The following is a 26,226-nucleotide window of genomic DNA, read 5'->3' as shown; positions in this document are numbered from 1 at the left end:
TATAAGGGATACAGAATTTGAATAATGGGCATACAATGTGCATAGAAAGGACAGATAGGTGGGGAGGGGTTACACTCTTAATTAAGAAGCACAAAATCTAAGGCAGGTGCATCCTGTTGACATGGGTGGCCAGTACAATGTTGAGTCAGTTTAGTATGACAAGCACTGTCTGACAAGTATGACAAGCACATGAAATCAGTATGTCTTATGTTGGGGGATTTTAAATTTCTAGATATTGACTGGAAGTTGAGTTGGTCAGTCACACTAGCAAGTCTTTTCTGGATTTATTGATGACTGTTTTCTATAGAAGCCTGTTAAAGTGGCAACAAGAGGGCATGATACTCTTGATTACCAGCAGTCATTTTTTGTGTATTAAGAATCTGCAGATAAAAGAACCACTAGGTGACAGTGATCACAGTGTATTGATTTTGGATTTACTTAAAGATGTAACTACTATCACAGATAAAAGGAAGGATTTATGCTTTTGTAAAGGTAACTAAAGCAATATACTACAGCAGGGGTAGCTGAAAAGTGGCAAATGTGATTTAACATTGGTAAATGCAAGGTACTGCATATGGGCACTGTAATCCCAGAATAACATAATAGTTAGGTGGTATTACACTGAAGTTAGTGCAGAACAAGAGACTTATGGCAATTATAGAGTCCAATATGAAGCAGTGGTCTCGGACAGTTTTAAATTCTATACAGCTGATTCTAAATCAGCAAATTCTAAATGGAAAACATTCAAGAAATTAACAATAGAAGCCACAAGGCTTTTCATACCAAGATTTGGGCCTAAATGGATGTCAGATGAACAGAGAAGAAAAATGCATGGGATGCATTTAAATTATCAGGCGACCCAGAAGTCTATGGTAGATATAAGCTAGTCTGTAATGAAGTCACAAAGAGGTTAGGAAAGCAAAGGCAGATTATAAGAAATCTTTGGCAAAGAATAACAGCAAAAACTTCTTTACAATTGTAAAGAAGTTTACACTTCTTTACAAAAACTTCTATACTTATGTAAACACTAGAAGGAAGGGGATGAATCACATTGGTCCACTTGATATTAATGTTTCGACTTGATGATCCTGCTGCTGACAAACTGAATAAGTATTTTGCCTCTACATGCACACACACACACACACAAGAAGAATTCTTTAAAGAAGTGGATTTCAGAAGTTTACCAAACTCTAACAGGGAGATAAATAAATTTGCAATATAACTGAGAGGAAAGTGAAAGAGAAATTGTTAAATTTAAACATAAGAAAGGTAACAAGGGTGGATAGGTAAAAAAAAGGTAAACTGCAGCCCTTATCAAACCACTGCAGGATGGAAGCCTCCTCAACAATTCGTGCTAAGGGAAATGGACCATAATCTGTCATGCTGGTCCAGTGCAGGTTGGCAGTTCGACCGTATTTAGCAGTCAGAGGCTTGAACCCCTGTCTACTCAAAGAGCGTGTGCTACTGTACTCCCGCTCTTGACCACTCGGCTATGGAGGCTTCTATCCAGTTATATTAAAGGAGACAGCAAAGGAAGTAACCATAATTCTATGGCTTAATGCAAGAACAACCAGTGTCAACAATTGTAAATGCTGCGAATATGCGATTGAAATTCTGTCGAAAACTGCCAATGTTTTTAAAGCCAAAACTAATTTTTTTGCTATACTGCCACTCTACACTGGGCGACCTAACAAATCGGGTCACTACAATCACCTGGCCGAATGGAGTGATCACTTAACTCAATTACTCCAAACAGACAGTGAAACGGCAGACTTCCCCTATAACTCAACTAACCTCACTAAAGTGTCGCTATAAGAAGAAGAAGAGCTAATCAAGGCCATCAACACTCTGGTAGATAATAAATCAATGGGAAGTGACTCTATTCCCACGTTTTGTCTAAAAATTGCCTCCTACTTCACCAGCAAGGAGCTGTACAACAGAATCCTACAACAGGGAGTCGTCCCAGTCGCAGGCTGAATTACAGAGTCGTCCCAGTTTTAAAAGTGCAAAACCCCAACTCAACTACTGACTACAGGCCAATTTCTATTTCCTCACCTCTTTTCAAATGCCTAGAGAAGTGCATTTTCAAAGCTTTTGCCAATCAGATCCTCTCCCAGTGACCTCAGCACACACACACTATGCACTCTCACAAAGATTACCAATAACATGTCTACAGGCTCTAAACTTGAAAATCCTTCAGGCTCTGTTCTTTATGCTGTCTTCCAGGATCTGCAAGCTGCATTTGACTCAGTACAGATTAATTCTCTCATGTGCCTCCTGGAGAACTACAATGGTTTCACAAGTAATGTTGCTAAGCTCCTCAGAAGCCTACTCACCAAGAGATCTCTCACCAAGCAGGTAGATGTCTGTCGGCAGTGCTATTTTCTGTGATATTTTTTTACCTCTAATGAATGAGATATCTGCATTTATGACCTATGCCGACGATATCGTATGCTGTCTACCAAACCTTGCTAACACCTCATGAACCCGGCAAAGAATCTATCGAAGTCTGTCACCCTCAACAAATATCTGTCCTCCTCCTGTAAGTACACCGCCTTTTTTGGGCTAAAACTAAACCTGAGAAAATCACAGTACCTCAATCCAGCAGTCTCTCTGGATGAGTGGCATCTACTCATCGCCACTCATTCAGTTAAATTCTTAGGGGTGATAATGATGAAAATCTGACCTATAAGGATCAAATCCAGCAACTGCACTCAAAAGTACAAAAGGGCCTTCTGGGACATGAAACTCTACCTCTGTAAATCGCATAATAAAGAATCAGTGAGGAAATTTCTCTTCTACTACTTCAGCTCAATCATTAGTTACAACGTTGAAGTCTGGCCTGCAGCTCCTTTGTCAAGCTGGAAGACAGTTTGGGGTCTAGAATTCTGGGTCCTCAAGTGGACCAACAATTGGGCTCACCTTCCCTATATGACATGAAGATCACAGGTCTGTAAAAATCTAAGCTACACCCTAGCCCAGCAGATGGCATATGCAAGGAAGCACACAATGGCACTCAATCTGTGCTTCGCAGTTCACAACTTCATCAACATCTGGCAATTCGTGGGTTGCAAAATCCTGGGTAGGGCTCTCAGAAACCCTCCAGTGCTCTGTTAAAACCTGCAGAAGCTCTCAACCTTCAAACAGCACTTTCCCAATAGCATAATCAGTGCACTGAGCTTAGCTGACATTGATTTTGATCTGTGTCCATATTCAAGTGCAGTCACCATTCCTGTAACTGTCATTTAAACTAAAACTGACTCCAAGTGAAAGATTAGCATTAGTAGAGGCATATGATGCAAGAAAGCAAGCTTATTCAGCATCAGCCAAAAAAAAAAATAATAAAACACGCTCCCATTTCACACCTCCGTTCGTTCAAAATACCTGTCCAGCTCAGCCTTAAATTTATTTAGGCTATCAACTTCCACTACAAAGGAACGAAGTCTGTTCCACCAACCAACCACCCACTGGCTAAAGGCAAACGTCCGACATCTATCCTACATGTCTTTCCTCAATTTGAATTTATGTCCTCTCAAATGATTATTCTGAGCAAGAGGAAGAATTCCATCAGCATTGAGCATGCTCAAACCATTCAAGGCTTTATACACCTCAATCAGATCACCTCACAGGTGCCTAGTCTCTAGACACTGTAATTTGCAAAATTTAAGCATTTCTTCATAAGAGCAACCCTTTGTTCCATTCACTAATCTTGTTACCCTTCTCTGTATTCATTCCAACAGCTCTACATCCTTCTTAAAATGAAGCCTCCAGACCTGTATACAGTACTCATTGTGTGGCCTGACCATTGCCTTATATAAGGGGATAATCACCTCCTTATCCCTTTTAGAAAAATTCCTGTATATCCTTGACAAGACACTATGAGCTACTCTTGCAGACCGTCTGCACTGTCAGAAAAATAGTAGTGGAAAAATTGTTGTTTTCGTCTTCATCCAATTCCATTAATTCTTCATCACTTCCATCACTAGCAGCCAGATCATCAGATTCAATTTTAAGTCCATGATTGTTTTCAAGGATAATTCGCAATTTTTGATTTAATATATTGGTCGCTGGTACTTCTTGTCCATTTGCAGCAATGCCGCAACATTCAAATGCTGTTTGAATTGATTTTGATTGGATTGTATTATAGGCAGAAATAACTATTTCAACAATCTTTTGGTAAGATAGTCTTTTTCTATATCCAATTATCCCATTCATTTCTAATAGCAACTTTGAAACTGGAATTTATGGCAACACCTAGGGGCTGCGTGTAGTGCGTTGTCTTTTCTGGAATTATTACTGCCTTTGAGCCATAATTTTTAAAAAGGTATTTTAAAATTTCTTCTTTCTTATGAGTTCCATAAGAATCCCAAATAATTACTGATGGAGTGTTACTAAAATAAGATCCTCTCTTGCAGAAAACAGTATCCATCCACGTCTTCAGTAGATTTGTGTCCATTGATCCACTTTTGTTTACAGCAACAACTGCTTTACCACTGGGAATTGTTACTTTGGGAATTTTCTTTAAGCCACGAAAAATAATCATAGATGGGAGTATGCGTCCATCCAATGATATTGTCAAACAGACAGTGTATCGATTTTTTTCTGAACCCTGTATCCGCACCATCAACATTTTTGCTCCCAACAAAGTGAAGGGTGCAATCTCCTGCCATGAAAACTAACATGGAGTTTCATCCATATTAAAAACACGATCACTTGTCATTCCTGCTGTAGTGTTATTTACTTGAATTAAGTATTGCTTTACTTGTTCCTGGGTTTCCTTTGGATTGCGATTATCCAGTTGTCTATGATGAGTTATTTTCCATGATCTAATCCGATGTCTCCTGGTACATCCAAATAAGAACCTGTTGCTTATTTTAAAAGCAGGTGGTATTTTAAGGCCAAATTCTGGTGAGAAAATATAGTTTCGCAATGTGTTATAGGTAACTGATCGGTGGTTATTTCGTTCCTTTTTAAAAAATTCAAATAGTTTTTTCTCAATTTCGGGATAAAACGCCTTCCTTCCTGTGCCCTCAAGATCTTTGTGTTTGCGTTTTTTAACCAGCTTCAATTATTCTGCTTCTTGTTGCAACCAACCGCGAAGATTTTTCCTGTCAATGCCTGTTTGTTGCAATATCGAATTTTGACTTTCCCCCACTTTTAAACGTGTCACAAACTAGTTTTTCCTGGATAGTATACGATTTTTGTTTACTAGACTTTTTATTTTCCATTTTTAGGGTTCAATATTCTGACAACGAGTAAAGATGCACAGTTCACATCTATTGCAATGACATCTCGGGCATGTGCAGATAGCCGATATATGGTACGTTACGAGAAAGCGCATTATTATTTGTCCCCAGTAAAAGCCCATGGGCTTCTATTTGGAAAACAAAATCCTAATATAGGCCCAGATGGGCCTATATTTGGGTGGGCCTCTTAACGGAAAAACCCGGTAGCATTTAAAATCTCTGAATTATTATTTACATTGGTTGTTTTAGCATTAACGACATCCAATCATTTAACAATACATTAGTTATTTTTACAGTGAGAATGTATTTCTATAGAATTTATCACCTTTTCGTTTTGTTGTTTAATAGTATTTCTATAGGGAGAGGTATGGGTTAGTGGTTTATTATTTTTGTAAAAAGTAAACTACAGTCAATCCTGGTTATAACGAGCATGGAAATAACAAGGTCATAGCTGTAATAAGCAAAAAGCCATAATGATTTTAATTTATGCATATTCCCGTACAATTACTCACTGTTATAATGAGCATACTACACAGATATACTGTACAAATTTTGGTAACTATGCAAACGTTCTTAATTGCTTGGGGATAGGCCAAAAAACCCAATTCTTGGAATAGACAAAAATAAAAATATAAAAATAGCTTTTGTGACTACCCGCATCGGATTAGCGGCTGGTGCATGCAGTTACTTGCAGTTGACACCACAAAGAAAGAGTGCTGTTGTTGCTTTACATGTGGAAGGCTGTTCTTCCCATCATATTAGCATTAGCATTAGTAGAGGCATATGATGCAAGAAAGCAAACTTATTCAGCATCAGCCAAAAAAAAAAATCCACAACCGCTACTACCATTTCACCCCTCCATTTGTTCGAAATACCTGTCCAGCTGAGCCTTAAATTTGTTTAGGCTATCAACTTCAACAAGTGATGGAAGTCTATTCCACAAACCAACTGCCCGCTGGCTAAAGGCAAATTTCCGCACATCTATCCGACATCCGTCCTTCCTCAATTTGAATTTATGCCCTCTCGGGTGATTATTCTGAGCAATAGGAAGAATCCCATCGGCATTGAGCATGCTCAAGCCATTCAAAGCCTTATACACCTCTATCAGAACAACTCGTATCTGTAAGCAAACCCTTAGCCATAATTATGAGTTTCCTTGGACTCAGGGGAGGAACCCATGGACTGGAGATGTGCAAATGTGACCCCAGTTCACAAAGGAGGATTAAAGGGCGACACAAGTAATTATAGATCTGTTAGTTGAACTTCTGTTCCAGGGAAATTAATGGAGGCACTGGTTAAAGAAGCACTGCAGAATCACAGCATGGATTTGTTCAGGGGAAGTCTTATCTGACCAATTTGATTGGATGCTATGATGCGGTCACAAAGCAACTGGATGCAGGGAATAACATTGATATCATATATTTAGATCTTAGAAAGGCTTTTGATAACGTTGCACATGGACGAATGCTGCACAAATTGGAGCAATGTGGCATTGGAGGCAAATTGCTGCTATGGATAAAAGGATGGTTGAGTTGGAGAAGACAAAGAGTGGTAATCAATGGACACTGCGCTTCGTGGACTAACATTATTACTGGAGTCCCTCAGAGTTCAGTGATGGGCCAATTGTTGTTTTCTGTATTTAGAAATGATATTGATGATAGTATATCAGGCTTAATGTCCAAGTTTGCAGACGATACAAAGGTTCGCAGAGTTGTTAATGACAGTATGCTGCTGCAAGAGGATCTAGAAATGTTGAGCAGATGGGCTGAGAGGTGGCAAATAAAGTTTAACCTTGGCAAATCTAAAGTACTACATATTGGAAGCAGTAACCCCAGAGTAACGTATCAACTCTGTGATACTACTGACAGTAGTAGAGAATGAAAAGAACCTTGGGGTAATTGTGTAGGCAGATATAAGGTTTTCTGAGCAGTGCAGATGGTCTGCAAGAGTAGCTCATGGTGTCTTGTCAATAATATACAGAAAATATTTCTAGCAGGGATAAGGAGGTCATTATCCCCTTGTATAAGGAGATGGTCAGGCCACACCTTGAGTACTGTATATAGATCTGGAGGCCTCATTTTAAGAAGGTTGTATAGCTGTTGGAACACGTACAGAGAAGGACAGCAATATTAGTGAATAGTACAAAGGGTTACTGTTATGAAGAAACTTAAGGTTTGCAGATTACAGTGTTTGGAGACCAGGCACCTGCGAGGTGATCTGATTGAGGTGTATTGAGCATGCTGAATGCTGATGGGATCCTTCCTCTTTCTCAGAATACTCCCCTGAGAGGGCATAAATTCAAATTGAGGAAAGACAGTTGTAGGATAGATCTGCGGAAGTTTGCCTTTAGCCAGCGGATGGTTGATTGGTGGAACAGGCTTCCATCTTTTGTTGTGGAAGTTGATAGTCTGAATAAATTTATTGCTGAGAGTGACAGGTATTGGGAACAAATGGAAGGGTGAAATTGGAGCTTTTTTTTTTTTTTTTTGCTAATGCTACATAAACTTGCTTTCTTGCATTGTGTGCCTCTACTAATGCTAATGCCAATTTTTCTCAGCATATGTGCTTGTCAACAGGAAAGATTGTTTCTACAGGGATGTCATACACTTAAATAGAAAGGATGCAAGAGAATTTGCTGATGCTGTCAAAGCAGTGTTTATGTGGGTCAGAAAACGGCTAGCTTTGGGGGGGGGGATTCACAAGCTAATTAAATGTAGCCACAGGCAGAGGTGAAAGTGATTCACTGTCTTTACTGTCATTAACAACACCTTTGTATCATCTACAAACATTAACCCTGATATACCTTCAACAATGATTGATAAATACACAAAACAACAATAAGCCCGGCACTGAACCCTGAGGGACTCCGCTAATAACATTGGTCCACGAAGAGCAGCACCCATTGATTACCACTCTTTGCCATCTCCCACTCAACCATCCCTTTATCCATTGCAGCAACTTGCCATTAATGCACATCACTCCAATTTGTACAACAGTCTTCCATATGCAACTGTATCAAAGGGTTTCCTGAAATCCAAGTATATGATATCAAAATTTTTTTTTGCATACAGTTCCTTTGTGACCACATCTTAGTATCCAATCAAATTGGTCAGAAAAGAATTCCCTTTAACAAACCCATGCTGTGACAGGTATTGGGAACAAATGGAAGGGTGAAATTGGAGCTTTTTTTGCTAATGCTGCATAAGCTTGCTTTCTTGCATCGCGTGCCTCTACTAATGCTAATTTTTCTCAGCATATGTGCTTGTCAATAGGAAAGATTGTTTCTACAGGGATGGGATACATTCCTTTAGAAACAATACATATTCTAGTTCAGTATTACTATGGGATACATAGTAATACTGAACTATTACTGCAGTCTTAGGCAGGTGATCCTGCGTCACTTCTTTAACAAGTGAATCCATTATTTTCCCCAGAAGTGAAGTTAAATTAATAGGTCTGTAATTATTTGTGTCACTCTTTGAATCCACTTTGTGGATTAGGATACATTTGCACATCTCCAGTCCACGGGTAACCCCCCCCCCACCGTGAATCTAATTATGCTCTCATAATTATGGCTAAGGCTTTGCTTACTTCCATCACTGCCTCCTTCAATATAACTGGACAGATTCCATCTGTCCCAGGTGCCTTTTTTATGTTTAACTTCAACAATTTCTCCTCCACTTTGCTTTCTGTTATTATAAAATCATTTAGCTCCCTGTTTGAGTTTAGTAAACTTCTGTCCTCCCCTTCCTTACAGAATTCCTCATGTGTGAATGTAGATGCAAAATACTCATTCAGTTTGTCAGCTGTCTGAGCAGGATCATCAATAGTCGAACCACCAACATCAAGTGGATCAATCTGATTCATCCCCTTCCTTCTAGGGTTTACATAAGTAAAGAAGTCTTTGGTGTTTTGTTTTTGCATCCTTTGCCAAGGATTTCTCGTAATCAGTCTTTGCTTGCCTAACCTCCTTTATGATTACAGACTAGCTTATATCTACCATAGACTTCTGTATTACATGATAATTTATATGCATCCCCCTGCATTTTTCTGCTCTGCCACAAGCCTCATTAGTTCTTCTGTCATCCATTTAGGTCTAAATCTTGAACAGTATTTCTTAGTTGGTATGAAAAGCCAAGTAGCTTCCAAGATTGCTTGCTTGAAGCCTTCCCATTTAGAATTTGCTGTTTTGAACATCATCAGAACTTAAAAATTCTCTGAGACCACTGTAATCAAATTTAAGAAAGTAAAAACCCTTCCCTTTACCCTTGATGGTAGTTACCAATTTAAACAAATCCCACATCAGTACACTGATCACTGTCACCTAGTGGTTCCTTTATCTGCAAATTCTTAATGCATGAATAATCATTACTGTTGATAATCAAGTCAAGAGTATTACTCCCTCTGGTTGCCCCTCGAACATGTTGGTGCACTCTATTTCTCCTCACAATTGTTCGTTGTACTCATCAGAGTCATTAGGCCTATAACATATTCCTACTCTCATTTCCCCTTTCCCAGTACTTATATAACAACAAACAGACTCAACATTGCACTGTTCACCCATGTCAACTGGATGCACCTCGTTAGATTTTGTTTCTTAACTAACCGCATAGCCCTTCCTCCTTTCTTCCCCTGTCCATCCTTTCTGTACAAACTGTACTCCACAAATTTCAATTCTGCACTACTTATATCTGTGTGACATCATGTCTCTGATATCCCAACAATATCTGCCCTTTGATGTCTTGATTAGCACTTCAAATTCATCAAATCTTATTTACTATACTTCTAGCATTGGTGTACATGCAAGTATACATGCACCTCTTTTTACTCTTAGCTACCCTAACACAGCCCATGTATTTACTTGTCACTCCCAGCAGCTCTTGAAATCCCCAGCAACCTGCTCTCTAAGCTGCTGCTCATTACAATAGAACCAGTTCAAGAATCACTTTCACCTCTGCCTACGAGCACTGGTAATATTTTAGTCCGTGAATCCCACCAAGCTTGCAGTTTTCCAACCCAACTAACACTGCCTCAGTGTCATCAGCTAATATTCTTGCACCCTTTCTATTAAGTGTATCTCATCCCTGTAGAAGCAATCTCTCCTGTTAGCAAACACAGACCATGCTGACAAAAATTCTACAACATGTCCTTGTACAATCTCTCCCTGACCAAATTGATTCATAAGGCTCTCATCATTGTTGTTGTTGTTTGGTTTTTTAGGAGCATTAGCAACTAAGGCCATATTGCTCCGGGGATATGCTGTGGTCATTCCCTGACCTTTTCCGCATCCTCCGTATTTGGTGGTCTCGGGCTCAAACCCAGGTCTAATCAAGAAGTGTGTGCTATGCACTGCTGCTCCTGCCCACCTGGCTACGGAAGTGCCAGCTCTTATCATATACTCCTTGCTATTGTGTCTGGGCAGAATTGCAGACACTTTGAAATTTAACCACAACCTGCACTTGTTAAGTAAATCTGCAGATCTCTTATTCTTAAGGTCATTAGTCCCAACATGTACAACAATATCCTTTTGTGCTTTAAAAGATATCTGCTCTACAACAACATCAACTTTTGCCCCTGGCAGATATACCCTGGTCCTGTTCCACCTATCCTTTTTTGCATATAACACATTACCCGTCTCCCTAGCTCCTATGGGACCAGTGCATTCTACCTGGGAGATTGCTACTGTGTTGCCTGATACACAGGAGTTAGTTCTGGCATTGAGTTGGGCAGCTGAGAGCTTGATGGGCCCTTCATATTAATTTATTTGAGGCAATCTACCCCTACACCTCACACTCTCATTGACACCCATCAGAAAGCTGAGATGCCACCTAATTTCTTCACAATCTTTGCAACTAGCACACGCAAAGACATGCCCCTAGGCTAGATCATATCCTATTCTAGACAGGTCTGCAAACATTTCACATTTCGCACATATTTTTTAAACTGTAATGCATTGGAGAATCGCCTCCTTTGGTTTTCCTCGCAGCCACAGTACTACAGCTACTTTGTGCTCATTTCTGTGCTGCTCTAGTCTGAGCCATGATTCTATTTAAATACAATTTAATTAACAATGAAATTTAATAAGATTGATAAATTTTTAATTGATTAATCGATAATACTAAACTAAGGTAACAAGATTTCTAATACAGTGCTACGCATTTTGCTATATAGTTTTACCTTAAACCTTACGCTATCAAGTTCGGGTAATATGTTATGCCATTCTGTATCATATAACAATGGCGACAAATTATGAACAGTAAACTCTACGGACGTTAAGTATTAACTTTCAAAATCACTATCTAAATTTAAAATAAACCAAGGAGCTTGACTAGGTCTATGAAGCTACTTATAGAAAATAATGTAATATAACAATTTTTACCAATAAAATGGCTAAATATTGGAAACAGAAAGGATTAAGTTCAGCAAATTGCAGCATCTGGAAACTCGGCACCTGCAATGTGATCTGATTGAGGTGTTATCTCCAGGGGCTCACATCTGGTGAGTATGCGCTTGCCACTCCCAGGGTCCTGAGCTGGATATCATCATTTTTCTCTTTCTTGGTGATTCCCTTCTACTTCTCTCTCTCTCTGGTAACTCAAAAATTTATTTTAGCTGGTGCAGCATAAGCCTCAGGCTTCCTTGAACTATATGGCTAGTAATAATAAGAATAATATAAGGCCTTGAATGGTTTGAGCAAGTTCAGTGCTAATGTGAATCTTTCTCTTGCTTAGATTACTCACCTGTGGTGACATAAATTCAAATTGAGAAGGCCAAAGCAGCGTATGAGCCATGAAACCTCCTCCTCCGCAACAACAACATCAAATTGAGGAAAAACAATCGTAGAGTAGATATGCAAGAATTCACCTTTAGCCAGCGGGTGGTTGATAGTTGGAACAAACTTCCATCTGTTGTAGTGGAGATCAACAATTTAAATAAGATCAAGGCAGAACTAGACAAAAATTTGGAGTGAATGGATGGGTGAAGTGTGTTTTTTTTTTTGGTTGATGCTATATAAGCTTACTTTCTTGCATCATATGCCTCTACTAATACTAATGAATTCTTATGCTCTTTAAGTGTTCAAAAAGAAGATTGGTTCTTCAGCAGGAATTCTTTGAAGTTCAATTTCTCATCTCAGACCTAAAACTAACTCACATTTTTATCTATAGTATTTTCTGTAAGATCAAAAAATTTGGTCAAGAAAATTGATTCCATTTAGCCAGTCACTTGGAATTAACAAGGACAAATCTGATCCTGGGACTGATATATTCTCTTGTTTAGGATTACGTAAATTAAAGAATAAACTTTGTTAATGATAATAAAAATTCCACTAGTGTCCTCCTCGTATGATATTAGATTTCTAACTTTAAAAAATTCATAATGCATAGCTGTGCTTCCAGAATTATCATATATATCAGAATGAAGTTGCACAACGTATTATTTGAAATGTAAATTAATAATGATCTCCCAAACATTATTATTTTACATTTCCCCTTTAAAAAGCAGAAGTGGTTCACTAACTTTTCTGTTAAATTTTGCATTAATTTACTGTTAGTATTATTCTGATTTTTATTTATTTGTCACTTAAATATTATAAGATATTTTGAGGAGTTTATACCTATGTTTTGAAAGTGTTATGAGAAGTTCATTGCTTTATGTGAGCATTGTTTTCTTTAATTGGATATTTTTATTTTCCAGAATGGAAGTTGCCTTACTCCCAAGAAGAAGAATAATTCACGTTCTAAACAAGCACGTTCTGAGTCAGGGAAATTTGTTTCATGTAAAGAACAGTCACTGAGTCACTTTCATTGTAATTTAGATTGTTGCTATTGCCATCATTTTAATTCAAAGATTAGGGCTATGAGAGCTTGTTTGAAAATTGCTGTTGAAGAATCTAATGGAAAACATGAAGAGGCAAGTATTAAATATTTGATATGCCTAATAAAAATAATGTAGTCTCTCTCCCCTTCCCCCATCAATTAATACCTTACATGCATATTCTATAACTCCTAAACAGTTTAAAAAAAATCTCTATTTTATTCATTTATTAACATTTGTTTCTTTCATGCATAGTAAATGATTCCGCTGACAAATTTATTTTTGAACCATTAGAATTCTAGAACCGATCAAGTGTAACTACGCTGTCTTCTGTCCATAATCTATGTTACAATATATAATATATGTTGTTAATATAAAAAAATCACCTGAATATATATATGTTGTATTACATTCAATATTCCAAAAAAGGAAAAAAAAGAAAAGAAAAGTGGCTAAAAATAGTTTGAATTGGCGCACTTTATAATTCTATTATTTATTCTCACACTATAATGGAATAACAAGAACAAATAATGTCTTTAGTTATGTTATGGGGGGGGGGGGGTAGTATACAGGGTGTCTCAAAAAATTTGGTACCAATGTTTAGGGGAGGTAAGTAACATCTAAAGGAATGTGAATCGCATAGGAACCCATAACCGGAAACGTCACGGGAAAGTAGTAGCAGAGACACAAGAAGCAGAAATGACACAAGACAGTAATTAGTGGCAAACATTTATTTGACATAATATTAACAACGGAGTACGAGATGGATGCATTTCATGATATTACAACTGGTGCTCGAAGGTTCCACCATGAGGCGCGATGCATGTGTGATACCAATGCAGCATGGATTGGCGGACACGGTTGAACACACCTGGAGTTTCTTTGACAGTAGCAGCAGCGCAGATGAGATCCATTTCCGTCTCCACAGGCAATTCATACACGATAGATTTGAGGGTCCCCCCACAGAAAGAAATCAAGGTTCGATAAATCAGGTGAGCATGGGGGCCAGGCAACGGGTCCACCATGGCCAATCCATCGACACTCAAAATGCCTGTTCAAATGGTCACGAACACACCTTCCATAATGGGCAGGCACCCCGTCATGTTGAAACCAAATGTTGCGTCTCACATTTGCTGGAACATCATCAAGTAATCCTGGTAGGACTTGTTCAAGAAAGATCCGATATTTAGCGGAGTTCATGCAGGATGGTAACAGGTATGGGCCGACTAAACAGTTACCGACCATAGCTGCCCACACATTTATTGCGAAGTGATGTTGTGCTGCATGGGAGCCCACACAGTGTGGGCCCTCTGCTAATCCATACACTAGGTGCATGTCTGCCAGCTCACATTTCGTATATCGATGCATGCTCTTCGTGTGGCGACTAGTGCTTGAATGAGTAAACCAGAAATTTTCCCTCTTGTGAACTGATGAACAGCACCGTGTACCGACTTACGGTGACATTTCCAGTTATGGGTTCCTATGCAATTCACATTCCTTTAGATGTTATCTACCTCCCCTAAATGTTTGTACCAATATTTTTGAGACACCCTGTAGATGTGCATGTATCTGATTATAGAGGTCATAGTAATGCTCTCTCTCTCTATATATATATTTTTCAAAATGTAAGAGCAATGATGCTCAGTTTAAGCATGCTCAATGCTGATGGGATTCTTCCTCTAGCTCAGAAAAATCACCTGAGAGGGCATAAATTCAAATTGAGGAAAGACAGATGTAGGATAGACGTGCGGAAATTTGCCTTTAGCCAGCGGGTGGTTGGTTGGTGGAACAGACTTCCATCCCTTGTGGTGGAGGTTGATAGCCTAAATAAGTTTAAGGCTCAGCTGGACAGGTATTTTGAACGAACAGAGGGGTGAAGTGGAAGTGGGTTTTTTTTTTTTTTTTTTTTTTTTTTTGGCTGATGCTGCATAAGCTTGCTTTCTTGCATCAAATGCCTCTACTAATGCTAATGCCAATGCTCAGAGCAAAGAAGTTCAGCCTAAGAATATTTTAATACGATTTTAATTTAATATAGTTTAACAATTGTCTTCTCTTTCTGGTCTATCAATGCTAATGGGTTTAGTTTGGGTTAAGTTGATGTGCATCAGCTGCACTTGGCTCTTTCTTGATAACAGTTAGCAGACTATATGAATCGAAGACAAGTTTAGTTCTTTATGTAATATCATATAATTCAACAAACCTTTAATAGGGATATGTTCACGGTTTTAAAGATTTTAATACTTAACTATTTTATATTACATTAATCAGATTAGTTTGATGTGAGTGTCGGGTCAAGATTTCCTACAATAAAAGTATGATATCGATCTTATATTTAAACAAAAATATATATAAATAAATAAAAATAATAGGATGTATTAATAAAACTGAATGTCTAAAAAAGATTATTAATTTATTTAATCAGATTATGGATCCAGGACAATACTAGTTACAGCAGAAATACCCAGCAACCATAATGAAATATAGACAAATGTATTTGATCAGTGTATTGAGTAGGGTTGCTGACCTGTCAAATGTAATTGCAATGGAATAAATTGCGAATGCCTGCAAGGTAAAAGCAGATTACCTGAAATTAAGATTAACTTAAAAATAACATAAAATAATAAAAATGGTACCTAATGCTGTAGGTCCTAAGGCTTTAACTACTTCTTCAAAGGGTCTGCAGCCAAAACCATGGGAGCCACAGCAATAAGCAAGGTGTCTGTTTCTTTTATGATGTTTTCATACAAAATGTATACATCATAGCCGACCCAAGAGAGAGAGACCTAAAAGGAAGGAATAAAAAGAATATAATTCAAAAATAAATAAATAAATAAAAGTAAAATGCTAAAATAGAACTGATAAATTCTGTCAATGGAAAAAGAGTGAAAGTATGAAAGAAGGCAAAATGCCCAGTTTGCAATTTAAACAAAGTAAACTTAAGACGAAAGAATAAAGTCAGGAAATGCATGCTTTTACCTTGCAGGCATTCTCAGTTTATTCCATTGTAATTACATTTGACAGGTCAGCAGCCCTACTCAATACACTGTTCACATACATTATATATATATATATTAAGAGCTCTTGTATAAGGCCTCAAAATGCAAGTCTTTTGATATCTAGAAGATTTACCAATGGCAACAATGTTTTAAATGAAGGGGAGGCTAATGCTAGGGCATAACACTTTCATACCTTCATTATATGTATCAGGATAGTAAAAACAAGAACACTTAACCTAAATTGTGTGTATAATAATGACAGGATATTACTGTATTGTCAATAAAATGAGTGAATTTAAACTACTGGTTAAGGCAACTCACACCGATATAATAGTTCTAACAGAACCTTGGTGCCACTCAGAAATATGAGATGATTTTCATTATGGCATTTATGTGTTTAGAAAAGATACATAAAATGTGCTTAGGAAAGATAGGCAGAGAACAGTTGAGAGATAATTCTCTTGGTCAAAATCAGCCTGAATGCAACTAAGCATGAATGACAAAGCATCTTAGATTTCAAACCTACACATCACAATATAGAATGTGTAATCTGAGATAGCTGAAGGCAAAGGGGAAAATGAGAGTTGTGTAAGAACAGTGGTGTCCATCCTTTTTCTGGATAGGGGCAATATTCAAAGTTAGATTTATTTTGCAGGCTGCATTGAGTGATTTGAGAAAATTTAGTGTTACATATAAAAGGAAAGTTTCTATTTTCATGTTACCATTTTTTATTTTCAGGCTATATATAAAAAATGCAAATTCCCAACACTTTTATATGCAACAAATTTATGCCAGTGATTTATTTTCTAGATATTATTAAAATTATAAAAATATGACTTTTGTGTTTTAAAAAATACTTTTTTTTTTTTAAATACCTTACATTTGCTTTTAAATGCTCATTTTAGAAAATTTACAACCTGAAAAGGATCACTACTTTTCAGTATTAAGGTGAATAAATAAATATAATGATACACCAAAAATTGAAAATATTCAAATATTTTTAAGTACAACACACAATAACATTTACTGAAGAAAACAATCATCTCATTTAATGAGATAATTGAGGCTGGATGTTTTTAGAAAATTGTTTAGAATTTCTCAATACAGAATGAAGATGCTCATCTGTTATTCTGCTTCTTTTTAAATATTTATTTGATTTCATGCGTGAAAATATTTGCTCGCAAACATATGTGGATTCGAACAAAGTAGCCATTTTCATGGCCTTGCGGGCCGAACAAAAATTATTCAAGGGCTGTATTCGGCCCGTGGGTCACAGTTTGGAGGCCACTGGACTAGAAGATTTTGAAGAGTATAATGTGTGCCTCCATATGCAGATAGACTGGACCAGCAAATATGAATGCTTTCTTATGGGTGTTTTCAGTATGGCCTTATTAGGAACAAGTGGGATGGAATTCATTGTGGGTTACAAAATTTTTAAATCAGCTAGATGTTTGATATTTACATCAGCATGTTATGGAAAGTACTTGGAGCAAGAATAAAGGCAAAGGAATGGGTTTTAATTTCAGGAAAGATGACTGTGTCAGCTTAAGTTGCTATATAGCCTCTATCAGATGTGATAACACATCCAGGGTGAATATCTTTAAAGAAGTAATTCAAGAAGCATGAATTCATGTTTACCAATAAGAAAATATTACACAAGGAGGAGGATGCTCAGATGGATGAATATGGAGTTTCCTATGCCTAGTTTAATAAACTGTGTAAGCATGGGTGATGACATGTTCCAAAGTGTACAACAGCTATAAGTTTATATATAATAGTACCACAGAAAGGGTTAGGCTGGCTATAGCTGATTTTCAGAAATCAGCCATAGCCAGCCTAATCACTAGCTGAGAGAGAAAAGTATGGAGACAAGGAATTCTTCACGTAATACAACCAAGAAAAGAGTGATCAGATTGTATCATTATGTAACGAACATGGAAAAGTTATAGATAATGTTGCTGAGGAAATGAACAGGTGAGGTACTGATCTGTAAAGATTGGTACTTTTTTTTTTTTTTGGCCGATGCTGTAAAAGCTTGCTTTCTTGCACCATATGCCTCTACTAATGCTACTTAATATCATTGCAATGAATCAGTGCAAAAATCTTTGCATTGAATTTTACAGATGAAAATCCCTTTGCAGACAGAACTTTTCACATTGCTTACTAGCAAAACTTACAAATCTGAAGACAAGTAAGCTTCTAGAGTTGGTGGCATATACTGTAATTTCGAGGGAGGTGGCGTGAGAATGCATTGGACCATTAAGATTAATTGTGAAGGCATCATTGGATTGACAAACAGGTGTATCTTGATAGATATGGAATTCTGAAGGAACCAGCATGGTTTTGTAAACTGAAAATTGTGTGAGCGTGAAAATTATGAAAGAGTCATGAGTTGGATGTAGTAAATAATTTTGATATTATTTATTTGGACTTTTCCAATGCGTTTGACTCTGTCTTGCATGAGAGATTACACTGGTCGGCATCAATTTTCTCCCTGAAATAATTTCGGCAGATTCTTGTAGGAAATATGTTCAAAAACTCAGATATGCATAAAAAAGTTCTCATTACCCTCAGTTTTCAAATATCGTAGGTTAATGACTGAAAATCTTGACCCGTAGTTGTTTGATCATCTTTTCCATCCATTTTATTTTATTTTTTCTAGAGCATTCAGGAGCTTTCTACAATGCTCAAGAATGTTCCAAAATGTTCTAGAGTATTGTTACATATGGTGGAAGAAAGGTCTGGATTTTTCAGGGAGGTTTCATAACTTTCGACAAAGTTCTCTAGAAACAGTGAGTCTTCTAGAAACTTCTTTACTGGTGTATATATGAGTGGGTTCTGCACCAAGCAAGCATTTTCATATTTCAAAAAGTGTGTGTGTGTTTCAGAGAGTAAGTGGTGAGCAAATTGAATAAGTGTTTTAGTGAATTAGCGCTTGTAAACAAGCGTTGTGTGCATTAGTTTAAATCATAAACTGTGTTTAAATTAGAAATAAAAATCTACAATTTCTTAATTGTGTTCTTGTGTGTGTGTGTGTGTGTGTGTGTGTGTGTGTGTGTGCGTGTGTGTGTGTGTGTGTGTGTGTGTGTGTGTACCTCAACCATACATGAAATATGTATGGTTGAGGTATACACACACGCTATCTGTCCTCCTTCCACCCTTGGTGGAAGGAGGACAGATAGCTCAGTGGTTTGCAAACTGTATGCATGAACCCCCAGAGAGGTTATGGGATAAATTAAAGGGGTCGTGGAAATTTTTAAACAAATTTATTTTTTGTGTACATAAAGGCTAAAAACCTGTTGTTAAAATTACTTTTTCAATACTGTAGGTGTAGAGACTTGCTTCTCGAACTAAGTCTAAGATATGAATGAACCCTACTGCCTACCACATCAGGAATATGCCTTAAAAAAATAAATTAATAAATCCATGTTTTATAATAAAAATCAATTCAAATAAAAAATTCATTTATCTACACTATGCTGATCTGAGCGCCTTACTGCAGTCAAGATGCTGATCATGTTTTTCAACAAACAGGGTGTGATTCACAGCGAATTTGCACCTGAGGGGAGAGAGAGAATCAATGCTGTGTTTTACATACAAGTACAAGACTACTGAAGTATATTTCCTGGATGGGGCTACAGTTTCAAGAGAAATGCAGCTGATTCTTGTATGACAATGCCCCCACCCATTCTGCATTTGTCATGAAGACTTTCTGATGAAACATGGCATTGTATAGATCAACCATCCACCCTACTTTCTCAATAGCCAACTTCTTCCTCTTTTTGTTTTTTTCAAAGTGAAAACTGCCCTCAAAGGAAAGGGATTTTGGGATGTTCAGGACATAAAGAAAAATGTAACTGCCAAACTGTGAACATCATCTCTTTGGACACCTTTATTGACTGTTTTCAGAAACTTTTAGAACGGTGTAGTAATTCAATCGGATGGTGATTACTTTAAGTGAGAATAAAACCATTTTTGAGCTCCTTCACTTTGTGTTCTGTTTATTGCTTCAGTCCAGAATTGTATTTCTATGTCTTGTATGTCAAAATATTTCGCCTTCTGATCTCTTGGAGATGGAAGAATGAAAAACCTATCACTTTATGTTTAATTTTCGTATGTTTTGAAATAACATGAGGATTAAACATAAAGCTGGTAGTCACTGTTCATATTCAGGTGTCCAAAGTGATGTATCATATTCTGGTTTTCACACGTGGTCATGGCAAAATGATATTGGCTCAGCGGCATACAAAATTTGATAAAATTTTGTATGTTATTAAAAGGGTTTTTCTTTCTCCAGCTGAAATATATACATTATTACAGCATACATTTTGTAAGAATTTTAAACAGCCATATGGACAAGTAATATAAGCATTTCTTTTGGGGTTATAAAAAATATCAACAGTGATCTACAAAGTGGTGCTTTTTCAACTTCAACAAGCAAGCAAACATTGAGCATGTGTGGAATATTGTGATTGTGTACATGAAAATGTGTACACAATCAATTGCTGTTAAAGTTAGAAATTCAGTTGAAAGTTGCCACATCACCTGAATAAAGAAATGTTTCTTGGCATTTGACAGAATTATTATGGGTTATTACAGTTAGAAAACCATACAGTGAACAGTGTGAAGTGTATTTTCACAAAAGATATAAGCAAATCCAATTCAATGAGTTCATTTTGAAAATAATATTGTTATTGAAATCCAAACTAGCTTATATGATTTATTGATTGGCCTACTCAGTTGTCCCAATGAGGCAGATAGGTTTTTAGAGAAAACAAGTCTCAGTATCATGGTTAATAAGATGATGTTTCCTTTGCATGACCCACAAACCAAGTGATTTACATCATAGTGGATGGGAGTCTTAACAGGCAGGATAGCAGTCAGAGTTGGTATTTTAATTTTGTTTTGACTACAAAGGTCATACCAGGAGGCTGAACTGTGGTAAATGTTTCATTGTCTGAGTATTGTGATCAGTAGAAAGTGTGAAGGAGACAGGATTTTGTTATATGATAGTGCACCTGTTTATGGATCCATTTTAGTTAAACGGTATCACATTAAACATGGAATTACAGGGTCGTCCATCTCTTTCCAGATCTTGTGTGATGGTTTTTTTTTTTTTTTTTGAGAGGATGGGAGATTGTCATTTTAAAGATGCTGACAAAATGAAAGCACTAATAGTTGGTGATTACACTTGCATGCGTGTGCACATACACATTGGCTTTGTGATTTACCTCTGGAACCTATGCAGACATTGGAAAAACAAGTTTTCTGCCGAATGCTGCTACTTTAAAAGAAACATTTAAAATTAGACACATTTGTTCACTTTTGATGGAAACTTTTTTGAATGTGCTAAATTGACATACTAAATATTATTTTTATATTCTGGCATGATATGTAAGTTAGCGGAGTGTGTAACTGGTTATTTGAGAAGAATAGTATCGTTAGCAGTATTCGGTAGTTATGTGGAATTGAACCATAGTCTATTTAAACATGTGTACTTCTGTCCTCCTGCCTACTTGGAAAGCGAAGTAATCAAAGCATTGCACCAAATTGTAGCTACATATTTATAAAATATAATGAATAGTTATATTATTAGCTATGTGAGGACATTGCCTGAAGTAATAAGCAGGTTTGTTATTTTTCAAAAATAAATAAGATTTTTTGACGATATGAATAAACTCCATACTTTATTTTAATAAATGAGTGTGCCTCAACAGGAACTCGGTTCATCTCCTCATATTTTCGGTTGGGAACATTTGAAAACTAAACAGACAAACATGCTCTGTAATAATTAAACATAATCTGAATCTTAATTTTGATAATGTTTGACGTTTGTTAATTATTATCTAAATGTGTCACAATTTCCTTTTTTTTTTTTTTTTTTGTAGACTCTTCCCAAAGTAGGTTCCCAGGACAGTTCTGGCAAGTATGAGATATCTGAGATCACTACAGTCACACAGAAGTTTTTTAAAGAAGGAAAAGTTATTAATACTTTAAGTGTGGTAAGTTTTTTTTTTTTTTTTTTTTAACCTTTATACCCTGTGATTATTTTAATCTTTTAGACTTTAGGTTTTCAAGGTTTTTGTGATCATTTCACAGTGATTTGGCAAGCAGCTTATCTGTGATCATCTGTCTTTACTGATTGTGATAAAATTCATTATAGGAGCCACAGCACTGCTTATTATTCTACTGCTATTACCCTGTTGTCTTTATTTTGTGTATATTGTTTGAGAATACCTTTTTTGGTCTTATAACCACTATGTAATAAACAAAACTCACTCATTTCTCTGCCTTTGATTTGATTGAATTTATTTAGTGTAAATCATTATGACTGACTAAATATTTAGCATTAGCATTAGCATTAGTAGAGGCATTTGATGCAAGAAAGCAAGCTTATGCAGCATCAGCCAAAAAAAAAAAAAAAAACCACTCCCACTTCACCTCTCTGTTCGTTCAAAATACCTGTCCAGCTGAGCCTTAAACTTATTTAGGCTATCAACTTCCACGACAAGGGATGGAAGTCTGTTCCACCAACCAACCACTCGCTGGCTAAAGGCAAATTTCCGCACATCTATCCTACATCTGTCTTTCCTCAATTTGAATTTATGCCCTCTCAGGTGATTATTCTGAGCGAGAGGAAGAATCCCATCAGCATTGAGCATGCTCAAACCATTCAATGCTTTATACACCTCTATCAGATCAAGAGTAGGAGACCGGCAGAATTGCTTAACAAGTACAGGTCACTGTTGAAAAACTGAAATTTCAATTTCAGTTTATAACCCTAACTTATCTCCCAACACAGCTATAACGGGATATATATTTTTAGCGTCAAGTATTAATCAATCAGTCAAGTATTAATTATCTCTATTTTGTTTTGCTTGTAAGTAATATTATTCGTATCTGAATAATATTCCATATTATTCAGATTTTATTTTGTGGAATGTATCATAATTATATCATATATTTTTCATATCACTGAAACTTGAAGTCTCAATAGTAAGTCTTAACTTAATCTGATTTCACCACAGGTTGTTTTGGCTCTGTTTGGAAGTTTATCTAGACCTTTCCACTCCTCATCTCCCATTCTCTTGATAGCCTTGGTTGATAGAAACTATATATATGTAAAAATACTATTGGTTAACCAATTGAGTGAAGAGCTAATGCCATCTCTTCTTTGACATTTGTACTAAAGAAATCAGTGATGTAAGAGAGAGAGAAGTTTCATGATGAAATATTTTGCCATGCTGTTTGCAAATATTGAGAAAAGAGGTGTATCGATAATACTAGTCATACATACTAGCAATGAAAGCAGTCATGATATGTATACTTTTCAATTTGTTTATAGATACAGAAATGCCGAGAGTTTTGTGGTGACTGCTCTGAGTTAAAGTTGCACAAAAGCCTTTAACCTTAACTGTCGATTTTGTTTCATGAAAAGATAAATATGGCTGTCAAATGTCAACTCTTTTGTTTCATACCTAGATTACAGGTGTGTTCTTATGAGAATCAGTTTATTTTTATAGTTTAATCTTACATTAAAGATGAGAAAAGTAACATTAGGAATACTATAAGAAATACACTTTCCTACCAAAAGCATGGGATATTTTTAGTTATGAAACAAAATATATATTTATTTAAAGCAATTAATTGTGTTTTGGCAAATCTTTGGTATAAAAAAACCAATTGATTGAAGAGCTAATGCCATTTCTTCTATTGGGTCGTTATACTGATTTATGCTGAATGCTGTTGGTGTTGTGTTAAGATGTTTTGTGCTCCTCATCTTTAAAGCACTCATAAGTTCCATAAACAAAGAAGGTTATTTGTTGCCCTAATTCTGCATTACAATTCTTCCCAGAATTGTTCAGTTGGGTTGAGATTAGAGCTTTTTATGCTGATATCTACAATGTTCAAGGGTTATTTTCATCAAACCAGTTTCTTGGTTTGTGACATGGCACATTGTCATGTTGGAAAGTTTGAGAATCATAAGAATGAGAATAAGGATACATTACAGTCTATATGGGAATGCAGTGTTTGTGGTTTCATACATAGCAGCTAGAAGACCTGATCTGTACTATAAGAAACGCTCCCATGCGATGACAATGCTTCCCAACTTCACAATTGGAGCAGCACACTTAGGCAGTAATTTTCTTTAGGCATCATCCATACCGAAATGCATCCTACAGACTGGAGGAGTGTGTAGTGTGATCCAACGTTTCACAGGACTATTGATTCACAGTCAGGTTCATTGCACCATGCCATTGATCAGTGTATATTTGTTTTTGTTATCAAAGGCTTGTGGTCTGTAGCTCTTTCATCAAATTTTGTGGCATGCAGTTCTGCATGAGATAACCAGCCATCTTAAGGTATCAGCTCTTGTTATTAAGTATTTTACACCTATTTGGTAATTTCTTGTGCATATTGTAGCTTCTGGACTTTCATTTTTTCAGAAGGTTGCCGCTTATCAACTTGAGGATGATGTTCGATTCCTGAGTGCAGTAGTGTGTGTGTGTGTGTGTGTGTCTGTGTGCGTGCGCAAACACACACACACACACACTTTCCTCTTATGACATCTAAAACTCTGTTAGCTCTTGCTTTGTGTTTATCATTTAGTATATGTGGTTGAAATGAATTCCAGGCTAACTGCCGGTCACATTTATAGTCTAAAAGATTTGCATATTTTGTAGTCATACTGATACATGCATTACGCATTCTTTTATTTATTTTTTTTTTTTACTTTTATAAACATTTTTATTTTTGATTTGTTATGATGTATTTCAAAATAGTATTACACACAGACTTATCAAGATGCAGAGGAGAAAGTACATTGTGTGCTTTCCTCTCCACTTTTTTTGGAGACGGCATAAAGCTGTACACAGCTTCACTGGTGGTTTTTATTTTAAAATTATTTCAGCATAGGCTGCACTGGTGCAAAAATTCTGTCCCCCAACTCCTTTTCATCTTGGTTTTAAAGAAACTGTGTCAAAATAAATTTAACCATATCTTTAACATAAACATGGCTTTTTGAAAATAAAGGAAAGTCTGACTTACGAAGGATGTATAGGAGGATATACCATGGTGCTTAATATTTGCAGATACTGTAGCATTGATTGACAGACCACAAGAGTAAACTGTATCTTTGCAGTGGGTTTTGGAGTGTAAAGATTGAGAATTAATAGATCTAAAATAGAATTATGGAATGTGATTTTCATGAGAGCAAGTGCAAAGGCATTATGATGAGAATTGAATATCATACTTGTATAATAGAACAAGTTGAGAAATTGAGAAACATAAAATAATGAAATTGATAAGTATGTTAAAAAGAGATTTAGATTTGGCTGCATGAAGGTACTCAGAATTAGTTTTATTTTATTCACCAGTTGTGGGCTGGGTATGCTTTACAATACCATGCTGGATAGAAGAGACATGAACAAAATATTACATTGGCTGAAATGGGATGATCAGTGTACAAAGAAATAATGAGTACATTAAAGGAAGCCTCTGGGTAGCTCTAGTCATACAGAAGTTTCAAGTGCATATTTTGATCGTATAAACATATTGTAAGGCACCAACAGAGAGTGAAGTAAAATGAATTATGGTGATGTTGTTAAGAAAGATAGTGGATAAGATAATGTCTCTTGAGCAGAAAATGATTGTTGATTATGAGAGAAGATATGGAAGAATGTGGAAGAATTAATGAGGTCTTTATTAGATTCCAGGAAAATCTCCTTGGATTGATGTCTCCCAGTCTACAGAGGAGATGCAACAAAGTGATGGCAACTATATACTGGTAAGTTTGTCTTTGGGTTGGACAGGGTCATGGAGTCTCTGGTTAAGGATACATTACAGTCTCATCTCAACAGAAATGGATCATAGCATAGGTTCACTAAAGGGAAGTCTTGCCTGACCAGTCTAGTTAATTATTATGATGAAGTACAAATGGATGTAAGAAACAACTTCAACATTATTTACCTTGACTTAGTAAAGCTTTTGATGTGGTTCCACATGAAAGGCTGTTATGCAGTTTGAGATTACAGGAATGGAAGTGTTGCATTCTTTATTTGCTTTTATTATTTTAGATGCACCTTAGCTGCCCTCTGCACTGAAGAGGGCCTACTCATCTATTTCTGAAGGGATGCCAATAGAATCAAAACAGCTATCTGGGTAGCACC

General features: G+C 36.6%; 2 protein-coding genes across 2 annotated transcripts in view; both read left to right on the top strand.

Moving 5' to 3' along the window:
• The window catches only part of LOC150091574 (uncharacterized), a 298,466-nt gene extending 279,642 nt beyond the window's left edge, over window positions 1–18,824 (top strand). The window contains exons 15-16 of the mRNA XM_090369000.1: window positions 12,942–13,157; window positions 18,720–18,824. Of these exons, the coding sequence (XP_090225126.1) occupies window positions 12,942–13,157; window positions 18,720–18,824 (321 nt within the window). The remainder of the gene's footprint in view (window positions 1–12,941; window positions 13,158–18,719) is intronic.
• A 2,620-nt stretch (window positions 18,825–21,444) lies between these two features.
• Window positions 21,445–26,226, top strand: part of LOC150091573 (TP53-binding protein 1-like) — a 257,313-nt gene continuing 252,531 nt past the window's right edge. Inside the window, exons 1-2 of the mRNA XM_090368987.1 lie at window positions 21,445–21,585; window positions 21,946–22,059. Of these exons, the coding sequence (XP_090225113.1) occupies window positions 21,445–21,585; window positions 21,946–22,059 (255 nt within the window). The remainder of the gene's footprint in view (window positions 21,586–21,945; window positions 22,060–26,226) is intronic.

This window comes from Mastigoproctus giganteus, chromosome 1 (assembly GCF_048544385.1).
Source record: "Mastigoproctus giganteus isolate SK-2022 chromosome 1, ASM4854438v1, whole genome shotgun sequence".
NCBI classification, from domain to species: Eukaryota; Metazoa; Arthropoda; class Arachnida; order Uropygi; family Thelyphonidae; genus Mastigoproctus; species Mastigoproctus giganteus.
Note: the sequence above shows the minus strand (reverse complement) of the source record. Positions and strands in the feature narration are given on the sequence as shown.